Source organism: Schistocerca serialis, chromosome 1, assembly GCF_023864345.2.
Source record: "Schistocerca serialis cubense isolate TAMUIC-IGC-003099 chromosome 1, iqSchSeri2.2, whole genome shotgun sequence".
NCBI lineage: Eukaryota > Metazoa > Arthropoda > Insecta > Orthoptera > Acrididae > Schistocerca > Schistocerca serialis.
Genome location: NC_064638.1, coordinates 1,158,935,451 through 1,158,949,264, shown reverse-complemented (window position 1 = coordinate 1,158,949,264; position 13,814 = coordinate 1,158,935,451). Strand labels below are relative to the sequence as shown.

Genomic DNA, 13,814 nt, shown 5'->3' with positions numbered 1-13,814 from the left:
ACAAGAACAATGTTTTCTGAAACCATGATTACGTATCAATAGATCGTTCCCTTCTAGGTGATTCATAATGTTTGAATACAGTATATGCTCCAAAACCCTACTGCAAACAGACGTCAATGATATAGGTCTGTAGTTCGATGGATTACTCCTACTACCCTTCTTAAACACTGGTGCAACCTGCGCATTTTCCAATCTGTAGGTACAGGTCTATCGGTGAGCGAGCGGTTGTATATGATTGCGTAGGGAGCTATTGTACCAGCGTAATCTGAAAGGAACCTAATCGGTATACAATCTGGACCTGAAGACTTGCCCGTATAAAGTGATTTGAGTTGCTTCGCAACCCCTAAGGTATCTACTTCTAAGAAACTCATGCTACCAGCTGTTCATGTTTCAAATTCTGGAATATTCCATTCGTCTTCCCTGGTGAAGGAATTTCAGAAAACTGCGTTCACACAGTCGTCGGTAACAGTACCATCGGCACTGCGCAGCGAAGGTATTGACTGCGTCTTGCTGCTTGTGTACTTTACATACAACCAGAATTTCTTCGGATTTTCTACCAAATTTCGAGACAATGTTTTGTTGTGGAGCCTATTAAAGGCATCCCGCATTGAAGTCCGTGCCAAATTTCGCGCGTCTAAATTTTAGCCAGTCTTCGGGATTTCGCGTTCTTCTGAACTTCAACCCTAGTGAAGGATAAGGTTGAGTTGTTTTCTTCTAGGTTAATATTGGTTCAAGAATCATGAACGAAGGTTGTATACATGGAAGAACCCTGGAGATAGTAAAAGGTATCAGATAGATTATATAATGGTAAGACAGAGATTTAGGAACCAGGTTTTAAATTTTAAGACATTTCCAGGGGCAGATGTGGACTCTGACCACAATCTATTGGTTATGAACTGTAGCTTAAAACTGAAGAAACAGCAAAAAGGTGGGAATTTAAGGAGATGGGACCTGGATAAACTGAAAGAACCAGAGGTTGTACAGAGTTTCAGGGAGAGCATAAGGGAACAATTGACAGGAATGGGGGAAAGAAATACAGTAGAATAAGAATGGGTAGCTTTGAGGGATGAAATAGTGAAGGCAGCAGAGGATCAAATAGGTAAAAAGATGAGGGCTAGTAGAAACCCTTGGGTAACAGAAGAAATACTGAATTTAATTGATGAAAGGAGAAAATATAAAAATGCAGTAAATGAAGCAGGCAAAAAGGAATACAAGCGTCTCAAAAATGAGATCGACAGGAAGCGCAAAATGGCCAAGCAGGGATGGCTAGAGGACAAGTGTAAGGATGTAGAGACTTGTCTCACTAGGGGTAAGATAGATACTGCCTACAGGAAAGTTAGAGAGACCTTTGGAGAGAAGAGAGCCACTTGTATGAATATCAAGAGCTCTGATGGAAACCCTTTTCTAAGCAAAGAAGGGAAAGAAACAAGGTGGAAGGAGTATATAGAGGGTCTATACAAGGGCGATGTACTTGAGGACAATATTATGGAAATAGAAGAGAATGTAGATGAAGATTAAATGGGAGAAATGATACTGAGAGACCTAAGTCAAAACAAGGCCCTGGGAGTAGACAACATTCCATTAGAACTACTGATAGCCTTGGGAGAGCCAGCCCTGACAAAACTCTACCACCTGGTGAGCAAGATGTACGAGACAGGCGAAACAACCTCAGACTTCAAGAAGAATATAATAATTCCAATCCCAAAGAAAGCAGGTGTTGACAGATGTGAAAATTACCGAACTATCAGTTTAATAAGTCACAGCTGCAAAATACTAATGCGAATTCTTTACAGACGAATGGAAAAACTGATAGAAGCCGACCTCGGGGAAGATCAGTTTGGATTCCATAGAAATGTTGGAACACGTGAGGCAATACTGACCCTACAACTTATCTTAGAAGAAAGATTAAGGAAAGGCAAACCTACGTTTCTAGCATTTGTAGACTTAGAGAAAGCTTTTGACAATGTGGATTGGAATACTCTCTTTCAAATTCTAAAGGTGGCAGGGGTAAAATACAGGGAGTGAAGGGCTATTTACAATTTGTACAGAAACCAGATGGCAGTTGTAAGAGTCTAGGGACATGAAAGGGAAGCAGTGGTTGGGAAGGGAGTGAGACAGAGTTGTAGCCTATACCCGATGTTATTCAATTTGTATATTGAGCAAGCAATAAAGGAAACAAAAGAAAAGTTGGGAGTAGGTATTAAAATCCATGGAGAAGAAATAAAAACTTTGAGGTTCGTCGATGACATTGTAATTCTGTCAGAGACAGCAAAGGATTTGGAAGAGCAGTTAAACGGAATGGACAGCGTCTTGAAAGGAGGATATAAGATGAACATCAGCAAAAGCAAAACAAGGATAATGGAATTAAGTCGGGTGATGCTGAGGGAATTAGATTAGGAAATGAGACACTTAAAGTAGTAAAGGAGTTTTGCCATTTGGGGAGCAAAATAACTGATGATGCTCGAAGTAGAGAGGATATAAAATGTAGACTGGCAATGGCAAGGAAAGCGTTTCTGAAGAAGAAACATTTGTTAACATCGAGTATAGATTTAAATGTCAAGAAGTCGTTTCTGAAAGTATTTGTATGGAGTGTAGCCATGTATGGAAGTGAAACGTGGCCGATAAATAGTTTAGACAAAAAGAGAATAGAAGCTTTCAAAATGTGGTGCTACAGAAGAATGCTGAAGATTAGATGGGTAGATCACATAACTAATGAGGAGGTATTGAATAGAATTGGGGAGAAGAGGAGCTTGTGGCACAACTTTACTAGAAGAAGGGATCGGTTGGTAGGACATGTTCTGAGACATCGAGGGATCACCAATTTAGTATTGGAGGGCAGCGTGGAGGGTAAAAATCGTAGAGGGAGACCAAGAGATGAATACACTAAGCAGATTCAGAAAGATGTAGGTTGCAGTAGGTACTGGGAGATGAAGAAGCTTGCCCAGGATAGAGTAGCATGGAGAGCTGCATCAAACCAGTCTCAGGACTGAAGACAACAACAACAACAACAACAACAATATTGGGTAATGAGGGGGTAGTCCTTCGGAGCCGATTCTTCGGTATGGTGGGAGGATTATAGTGTGTGTGAGGATATGGCACGAGAAGTCCATTTGTGGAGTAGGTGTGGAGTGAAGCGCCTGTCTGTGAAGGCTCTCTTGAGACCTTCAGCATACTAGGCAAGGAATCCTGATCACTGCAGATATGGTGTAGCTTTTTCTCTGAATAAATGTATCAGAATGACCCTATTAAAAGTTTCAGCTTTCCCATGATAGTTATATTTGCCCAAACCATTTTACCTGCAGACTCTCATTCAAAATACACTCCTGGAAATTGAAATAAGAACACCGTGAATTCATTGTCCCAGGAAGGGGAAACTATTGACACATTCCTGGGGTCAGATACATCACGTGATCACACTGACAGAACCACAGGCACATAGACACAGGCAACAGAGCATGCACAATGTCGGCACTAGTACAGTGTATATCCACCTTTCGCAGCAATGCAGGCTGCTATTCTCCCATGGAGACGATCGTAGAGATGCTGGATGTAGTCCTGTGGAACGGCTTGCCATGCCATTTCCACCTGGCGCCTCAGTTGGACCAGCGTTCGTGCTGGACGTGCAGACCGCGTGAGACGACGCTTCATCCAGTCCCAAACATGCTCAATGGGGGACAGATCCGGAGATCTTGCTGGCCAGGGTAGTTGACTTACACCTTCTAGAGCACGTTGGGTGGCACGGGATACATGCGGACGTGCATTGTCCTGTTGGAACAGCAAGGTCCCTTGCCGGTCTAGGAATGGTAGAACGATGGGTACGATGACGGTTTGGATGTACCGTGCACTATTCAGTGTCCCCTCGACGATCACCAGTGGTGTACGGCCAGTGTAGGAGATCGCTCCCCACACCATGATGCCGGGTGTTGGCCCTGTGTGCCTCGGTCGTATGCAGTCCTGATTGTGGCGCTCACCTGCACGGCACCAAACACGCATACGACCATCATTGGCACCAAGGCAGAAGCGACTCTCATCGCTGAAGACGACACGTCTCCATTCGTCCCTCCATTCACGCCTGTCGCGACACCACTGGAGGCGGGCTGCACGATGTTGGGGCGTGAGCGGAAGACGGCCTAACGGTGTGCGGGACCGTAGCCCAGCTTCATGGAGACGGTTGCGAATGGTCCTCGCCGATACCCCAGGAGCAACAGTGTCCCTAATTTGCTGGGAAGTGGCGGTGCGGTCCCCTACGGCACTGCGTAGGATCCTACGGTCTTGGCGTGCATCCGTGCGTCGCTGCTGTCCGGTCCCAGGTCGACGGGCACGTGCACCTTCCACCGACCACTGGCGACAACATCGATGTACTGTGGAGACCTCACGCCTCACGTGTTGAGCAATTCGGCGGTACGTCCACCCGGCCTCCCGCATGCCCACTATACGCCCTCGCTCAAAGTCCGTCAACTGCACATACGGTTCACGTCCACGCTGTCGCGGCATGCTACCAGTGTTAAAGACTGCGATGGAGCTCCGTATGCCACGGCAAACTGGCTGACACTGACGGCGGCGGTGCACAAATGCTGCGCAGCTAGCGCCATTCGACGGCCAACACCGCGGTTCCTGGTGTGTCCGCTGTGCCGTGCGTGTGATCATTGCTTGTACAGCCCTCTCGCAGTGTCCGGAGCAAGTATGGTGGGTATGACACACCGGTGTCAATGTGTTCTTTTTTCCATTTCCAGGAGTGTAGATTCAAATGGAGTTTCTTGTAATACGTTTTTCTCCCTCAGACGATGTTACAGTCAACTTCCTGCACAATGTATTATTTGAGTACCACTATGTTTTAGGAGAGCTTCAAATTATGGGACTTTTTTATGAATGCTTCTACAGTTATCATTAATACCTTTTGTTTGATGCATTACATGTAGTTGGTAAGCACCATGAGTTTTGAGCCAGCTACAACTAAATTCATGAGGAACTGCTTGATATAGATCAAAACATTTGTGCGTCTCATTAACTATCAGCTACACATGTTGTGAGATGCACAGCTGAGCCATTTTATGGAGGTATCTCGGTGATTTTTAATCCTATGGCACAAGTCTTAAGTCATAACCTAGGGTAAATTCTGCATAATTCTATTGTTTATATTAAAGTAGTACTGGCTTTGCCAGTGTATAGGCACTAAGTAACTCTTGTAATTAACAGCAATGTAGGAAAAGACAGATTGCTACTTACCACAAAGAAGACAGGTTAAGTAGCAGACAGGTACACTTAAAACACTTTATCACACTTATCAGTGTGTGTAGATTAACACTACTTAATTCGTTGTTAGTATGTCTACTGAACTAATCTGCAGTGGCTGCTTCTGTGTATTCATGTATGACTAGACTCATTACACATCTGTGAAAGCTGTGCTTCATGATGAAATTTACAGAACACGATGTGTGGGAGTGGGTGAATGAATGGTCACTTAATCCTTTCCAATCAAATTTTTCTACTCGCTGCATTCTTCCTAACTCTTGTTAATTTTACACTTGTGGAAACATGTCTGACATTAGAGCTGTAGCGGAAAATCATAACATTGAATGTAGTCCAACAGTGGGTTTGAAAGAGTTAAGTGTGTAGTACATGTTTCCCAGTCTGCTCATAACCTATCATCCATACTTAGTTCTAAGATAAATTTTGCAGATTTGATCTTTACTGAAATAAAATGAAGAAAGCTGACCATTTCAGCCACATTCTCTATTAGTGACTGTCGCTCTTGATCCAGCTGTGCAAACCGAGAGCACACTGTGGTTCTTCCAGTCATTTTCTGCTTATCCAATGAAGACAGATTGGAACTGTGTGTTAATGTACCGTACTCTTCCCTCGTGCACCTACTTTAATCTGGCTTCCATGTATCTCCGTACTTCACAAGCCGCCTTGCTGTCGGTACACCACCTTGTGAGCTTGATTCTCTCTAATTATACCTCCATTTTCTTTTTGCTTGATATGTGTAGGAGGAAGCAAAATTTTGGTTGACTCTTCTACAAATGTATGCTCTCAGAAGTAAAACAGTAATATACATCAGAATGATATTTTCACTCTGCAGCAGAGTGGGCACTGATATGAAACTTCCTGCCAGATTAAAATTGTGTACCAGAACGAGACTCAAACTTGGGACTTTTGCCTTTCACGGGCAAGTGCTTTAGGCAGAAGTGAAGCTGTGAGGATGGGGCTCGAGTCGTGCTTGGGTAGTTCAGTTGGTAGAGCACTTGCCCGTGAAAGGCAAAGGTCCCGAGTTTGAGTCTTGGTCTGGCACACACTTTTAATCTGCCAGGAAGTTTCATATCAGCGCACACTCCACTGCAGAGTGAAAATCTCATTCAGGTAGTCATAATGTTGTGGCTCATCAATGTATTTGTTAAGGGAGTGGCTTGTTAAGTATGTACACGAAAAGACTAACTGTGTATCTTTACAGAAAACAGTTATTACCTCTTTTTAAATGTACGAGCAGGGTTTTTCTTTCTCTTGAAGCTCCAATCTAAAATCTAAAGCAATTTTATTGACATTTTGGATGCCTGTCCACTGTTAATAGCTCTTCTATTGGGTGAGTAGTGATAGGTCTTCATAAACACATCTGGATTTTGCCAGTCAGCAACTCGTATTCAGTAAATGACCCAAACTCTTTTCAGGACTGGATATAAGTGTTCTACAAAAGTTGACTAAGTTGTAAGAAATAAATTGTCTGCGCTATATAGGGCAAGTTTTAATAATTTTTGTATTACATCCAGGCATTATTTATCAAAACATGTAAATCTTCAAAAACATTTCTTGCTTAAGTCTTGTCACTGGTATTTTAGGCATTACACATCACATCAAGAATCAGCTTTAAATCTCTGTTGTATGTTAACTTAGTTTTTTACTGGCAGCTTAACAGAAACTGTTTTTACTTCTGTATATTCTTTCAGAGCATCTTCTCCCCTGAAAAGAGAAAACAGAATAAGCCACCTAATTGCAAACAGGATATCTGAATACTCCATCTTTATCTGATCTGCAAATGTACTCACAGTTCTCTGCCATAGCCTGACTGTTTGAATCCTCCAAATGGTGCCTGTGATGTTACAGCATCATAACAGTTTATCCTGCAATTAAAACAAAACAGGTGATTAAAATCAAGCCTTTGCATGGTCCATTTGTTCTACATTCTGTATTTCAAGAGTATTTGCGTAACTAACTTGCGATAATTCTTTCATTACTATAGGACATTGTAACTTATTTGGTGGATGGTTGGGTAGGGGGCAGTGGGGAAGCAACTGCTCCCCATATCAATTAATAGTCTTGGATCAAACACAAAATCAAGCCTGTAAATCTTCTGGTCCTACAGTTTATTTTGGAGCAAAGAGCAAGAGAAGAGGTGCTCACTGGTTTAAGATCACACTCCCCAAATGCTGACATGAGGTACAAAATCAATTAAATAAACAAACCGTGGCACTGTGAACAAACCTGGCCTTTGCCAAGAAGAGAATTTTACTAGAAACCTGTTCTGGTTTCCCCCAAATTTTGGCATCTGGCGATCAGCATTATGACATCACAGGGAATTTATTATGTCAGGGCACATACCAATGATTTCATAGGATTTACACAAGAGTGCAGCATGTTTGTGGAAGAGCTACTAAATCAGAGAAATAAAGAATTAGGCCGGTATAAGCTAATTTGTAACTCATAGTAAATTTTGTATTGGGGCCACTGCTTTAGTAATGAGATGCAGCATCTATTCACAAACATACTTGGGCTTGCAGAAACGAGGACTTGAGAAGAGTGATTCTTCTGGACGTAGAAATTTAAGTGAACTAACAGAGCCTGCAATCTTAACAATATTTCAGTATGGAGATTAATTATTAAAAATGAAAAAGGTCACCTAAGTAAACATGGGTATGGATATGAGATCATTTTGACACTAGAATGTAAAAGGTTCTAATCAAAATCAGAAAATGCTAGTAAAATATTATGAGAGAAGCTTGGAAACTCTACAATACCTAAAGTATATGAAGACAGTTTGTCCAACTAATAACAAAGAAGTAAAATATGACCCAGCATATGATAACAAAAACAACTTATCGTCGATATGCTACCGTTCCTTGCTTTTATGTAAAGAACTGTCCAACTTAGCAGCAACACACACTTGGAAAAGATTTTCCTAAGGTCATATTCCAATGATGGAAATTGCAGATGGAAACAATAAACAAACATGAAGATACATAGCGATTCACTTGCAGCTGACTGGCAAATGGCTCTTACATACAATAGCTTTTCGCTAGCTTTGGAAGTACCAATCATACTGCACACACATCCATTGACACCAAAATGTAACCACCCACAACAACTGTCCCCCAATAATTGTAGGGAAGCTTCCCACCTTTGATAAAGCAGTTTATGTGAACTGATATGACTTATTTTGTGACGTCAGTGACAGGCGTATAATAAAATTTAGCCCATAAGTGTATTAAGCATAGCATGAGAGGATACATTACCATACAGAACCAGCTTCTACAGCATGTGCAAACACAAGAGCTTTATTTATGTCCTTTGTGATTATTCCAGCTGCCAATCCATAAGTTGTGTTGTTAGCTCTCTCGATTGCTTCTTCTAGTGTTTTGAATTTTATAATACATTGGACTGGACCAAATATCTGAAACATTAACGCCATTTTTATAATAATGATTGCAAAATCATGTACAGTCTCATAAACCGCTGTGTTCAGTGACAGATGACAATAATACTGTTGTGATATCAAAGACACATCCCTGACATTAAAACTAGGATGTGCGTTGAAACTAAGTATATGCCAGAGTCAAGATTTTTATGTCAGTTTCAGGCAAAGAAAATAATGTGATTACGAAGATACTCAAATTTCTTCTGAAATTAAGAAAATCACATATCCTCTCAAAAATATAAGCTCATCTGGATTTGATGGAGTTCCCATAATATAGTACACTGAGGTGATAAAAGTCATGGGATAGCTCCTAATATTGTGTCAGACCTCCTTTTGCCCGGCGTAGTGCAGCAACATGGCACGGACTCAACAAATCGTTGGAAGTCCTCTGCAGAGATACTGAGCCATGCTGCCTCTACAGTCATCCATAACTGTGAAAGTGTTGCCAGGACAGGATTTTGTGCTCGAACTGACCTCTCAAATATTTTGCATAAATGTTTGATGGGATTCATGTCAGGTGATCTGCTTGGCCAATCATTCACTCCAACTGTCCAGAATGTTCTTCAAAGCAATCATGAACAATTGTGGCTGGTAACATGACTCACTGTCAACCATAAAAATTCAATCATTGTTTGGAAACAATGTCCACGAATGGCTGCAAATGGTCACCAAGTAGCTGAACATAACCACTTCCAGTCAATGATCAGTTCAGTTGGACCAGAGGACCTAGTCCATTCCACACCAACACAGCCCTTACTGTTATGGAGCCACCACCAGCTTACACAGTGCCTGACTGACAACTTGAGTCCATGGCTTCATGGTGTCTGTACCATAATCAAACACTACCATCAGCTCTTACCAACTGAAATTGGGCTCGTCTAACCAGACTATGGTTTTCCAGTTGTCAAGAGTGCAACTGATACAATCATGAGCCCAGGAGAGGCACTGCATGTGACATCAAGCTCTTAGCAAAGGCACTCTTATCTGTCATCTACTGCAATAGCCCATTAATGCTAAATTTTGTTGTGCTGTTTTAACTAATATGTTCATGATACATCCCACCCTGATTTCTGTCATCAGGACTGACAGCTCTATGTAAATGCTGCTGCTCTTGGGCAGTAAGTGAAGACTGTCAGCCACTCCGTGGTAAGAGGTAATGCCTGACATTTGGTACTCCCAGTACACTCCTGACACTACTGATCTCGGAATATTGAATTCCCTGTGATTTCTGGGATGTCCCTGTGTCTAGATCTTACTACTATTCCCTGTTCAGAGTCTGTTACTTCCTGTTGTGTGGTCATTGTCATGTTGGGAACCTTTTCACACGAATCACCTGAGTACAAAGAACAGCTCACTGCCACCTGTACATGTGCACATCACTATCCCATGACTTCTATACCCTCAGTATGTCATGCATCACTAACTCAGGGCATTTTTCCAGAGAGATAGAAATATGCCATTTTTAACACTTTTATAAGGAAAGTGGTAGGTGAGGTATCAATAACTACTGACCTGTTTCACTACTGATATTTTCCAAAAATTTTGTGGTGATGTATTCTAGAATAGTATGTCACCTGAGCAACAATAATATCCTCAGCAAATCACAGTTTGGATTTCATAAAAGTTTCTCTATTTGAGAATGCCATTTACACATTCACTCAACAAGTTTTACAAGCATTAAATAACAAAATAACATCGACTGATATTTTCTGTGACCTATAGAAGGCATCTGACTGGTGAATCACGATAAATTGAGGTTTTATGGAATAGCAAACCAGTAGATAATTAAATATCCAGCAAAATGAATGCAGGAAGTTACACTTATTATTAATTCAAGCAATGTAAGGAGGGGAGATTCTTCTGACAGGGAAGAAATGAGCTTTGGGCTTCGGTTCAATCTTCGGTCAACTATTGTTTCTCATATATGCAAATGACCTTCCGTCTAACATACAACATACAGATTTTGTACAAAAGTTCTGGTAGAATGTAAATACTTTCGGGTTAAAAGAGACCACCCATTGAAAAACAGAAGGATTGAGCTGACAATAGGTGCACACAGAAAGAAATAAAAATTGCTAGCTTTCTGAGTAATCTTTTTACAAACTAAAGTAAAATATGCATGCATACACAAACACATCCACACTCACATTTTGGCAGATGGCCTGGTTGTGATGGGGTAGCATCAGGTTGAGTGGGGAGGGTGGCTAGAGACCCAGAGAGGCAGCTGATTTGCCGACTAGGAATGTAGGAGGGTAGGTTGGCAGGTATAAGAGCTAAGCATGTGATGCACAATTGTAGGAGCCAGTGGGGAGCAATACAGGCTGAAGGTGATTTGGGGACATGAATTGGGAGGGGGTGATATGGTGGAGGAAGAAGAGACTGTTTCCACTTCCGCTCGCCTGTCAGGGTTAGGATATACCGTATTTACTCGAATCTAAGCCACACTTGAATCTAAGCCACACCTGAAAAATGAGACTCAAAATCAAAGAAAAAAAATTTTCCCAAATCTAAGCGGCACCTGAAATTTTAGACTCGAAATTCAAGGGGAGAGAAAAGTTTTAGGTCGCATCTCCAAATCGAAACGAAGTTGGTCCATTGTAATATGAGACACTATTTAGGTCGAATGAATGACGATACAGCTACAGTAGTTTGGTTCGAGTCGTAACCTTAGTAGTTAAGCTTTACCAGGTAGCCATTGCTATGCGTCAGGCACTCCGTCCGTATTTGTACGGGTACCCTTCCTTTTTCACTTGCTTCGTCTGGTATGAATTGATTGCTTACTTTTCTTTGATCTGATAAGTGCCGTTTTCTTTGTTATAGGTGTTTATGTCACTCTAAGCTGAAAATGCATTACTGTACTGTGTCATGCATTGTTTGTCGCATTCTGATGTGCGTGTTTACGGCCTGTCGTGGCTCGCGGCATGGCTTGCTTTTGTGCGCACTACCGCCGCTTACAATTTTTAAAAAAAAAAAAAAAAAAAAAAAAAAAAAAAAAAAAAAAAAAAAAAAAAAGAGAGAGGAATCGTCTCATTAGCGAAACAATGGCAAGAGACTTACACTGCTGCTAATGATCAACAAGAACCAAATAATACACTGCGTATGATAGAAGATGTTCTGAACGAGAGTTTAGCGAAAATTTTTCTCCGTTTGAAAATCTTTGCAGACGCCTCTTTAGTACATTACATTCTGCACAGAAATTAGAGTCATCTTAGATTTAAAAATCTAGTCAATTGCTGTGCTTCATTTCTGACTGTATCACTATTAGGAATAAGAATAATACGAATATAAGCATGACATGATATGTATATTCTTCCGCATTTGCTGTTGTCTCACTCTAGTTTTGTAGTTTATTAGGCAGACAGGATTTAAATGAGAGAGCAGCAAAAACATAACAATACATGGCAAAATGTTTATATTCTTATTATTCTTATGGTGAAGAGAATACTGCATGTGATTCACAATTCATAGAAGTTCCTATTAGCAACCATCTCTTCTCACAGGTAGGAAAAAATTCAGAACGTAGAGTTGGCCATATTGACAAACATCCCAAACAGTCTTGCCAGTCGGATTTTCGTAGTACATTGAAATGCTGCTACATTCGAAGATGAACAATACGGGATTTGTATTTACTTCGTTGGATAATGTATGAAAATGCAGTGGTCGAAACTCAGGGCAGAGAAAAAAAAGGTCGTCTCCCACCTTTTTTTTTTGTTTTTTCCATTTATTTACTAGCGCAGAGGATTTAGGGCCAGTATTTATCTTTGTGCCAGTAAAGCATGCCTGTGAAGCGCTACATATATTCGACAGCATAAGTTAGTTGTGGCAGCACCCACCAACATTTTTCAGAACTTCCGCTTGCTTTGCACTCAATTCTAAGCCGCAGGCGGTTTTTTGGATTACAAAAACTGGAAAAAAAGTGCGGCTTAGATTCGAGTAAATATGGTACATCAAAACAGAAAGTGCAGTTTCATTCAAGTACATTTACATAAGCATTGAAATAAAAAAAATAAAAAAAAATTTCATTGTGTGATATTTTATGATGTTCTTCAGGGTGGATTGTTTCCATCACCATTTTATTCCAGTTGTTCACAAATGAATCCCTGTTGCCATCAAAATCATTGTCTCTCTCTCTGCATGAAGAACTAGCCATTTCATACCTACTAATTTGAACATAATAATTGTGACCTCTCTCTCAACACAACTGCTATAGTTCAACACTGCTTTAACACAGGATTCCTAGATGGCAGTAGTATGCAGCATTGATGCCTATTATACAGAGAGTCAAGAATGTAGCATGTGAGAGCTACAAAAAATCATGTCAAATGAGGCTTGACATCAGAGTGAAAAACAAAGTTCCAAATTTCAAGCACAACTTGCTTTTGCAGTGGAAAGGGTTAAATATGGAATTTTGAATGGCAGAAGGAAAAGCATGGGACATTCAGTTTCAGAAGTTATTCAAAGAATGGAAACTCCATGTAGGAAAAAACATATTGCTACTTACCGTAAAGAAGACATATTAAGTTGCAGACAGGCACAATTAAAAGACACCTACATAAAGCTTTCTGCCGCAGCCTTCATCAGCAGAAGAGAAACACACACCATTCATACACACAAGAAAGCGCACTTCATGCACTGCCAACTTCGGGACCTCGGACCGATCTGAACTGCCAGAGTTGGCAGTCGTGCACGTAAGGTGTGCTTGCTTGTGTGTATGAATGGTGTGTTTCTCTTCTGCTGATGAAGGCTGCAGCAGAAAGCTTTATGGAAGTGTCTTGATTGTGCCTGTCTGCAACATAATGTGCCTTCTGAACGGTAAGTAGCAATCTATCTATTCCTGTATTGTCAAAAGTTATTCAGAAATTTATTGTTCCCCAGTCTGTAACACAACAGCATATCAAGAGAGTCTCCACAATAACATCAACTCCTACCATGGCCAGCAAATGGGCTTATTAATTAAAGTATTCAAAGATGTTTGAGCAAAATCTTTTCTGCTAATAGATTAGTGACAGGTGATAACATTCAGTATCACATCTCTTGCTAAGAGCATACCATCAAAACCAGATTCTCTCTTTGATGTTTAGACAGATTTAGTAGCCTTTAGGTGACTTAATTCACATAGCCAAAGTTC

At 40.9% G+C, this 13,814-nt stretch overlaps 1 protein-coding gene across 1 annotated transcript in view; it reads right to left on the bottom strand.

Annotated features, from left to right (window-relative positions):
• Positions 1 to 6,728: 6,728 nt before the first annotated feature.
• LOC126418077 (aldehyde dehydrogenase, mitochondrial) overlaps positions 6,729 to 13,814 on the bottom strand; it is a 125,885-nt gene continuing 118,799 nt past the window's right edge. The window contains exons 10-12 of the mRNA XM_050085165.1: positions 8,505 to 8,662; positions 7,041 to 7,115; positions 6,729 to 6,954 (exon numbers count right to left, since the gene is read on the bottom strand). Of these exons, the coding sequence (XP_049941122.1) occupies positions 6,885 to 6,954; positions 7,041 to 7,115; positions 8,505 to 8,662 (303 nt within the window). The 3' untranslated portion in view covers positions 6,729 to 6,884. The remainder of the gene's footprint in view (positions 6,955 to 7,040; positions 7,116 to 8,504; positions 8,663 to 13,814) is intronic.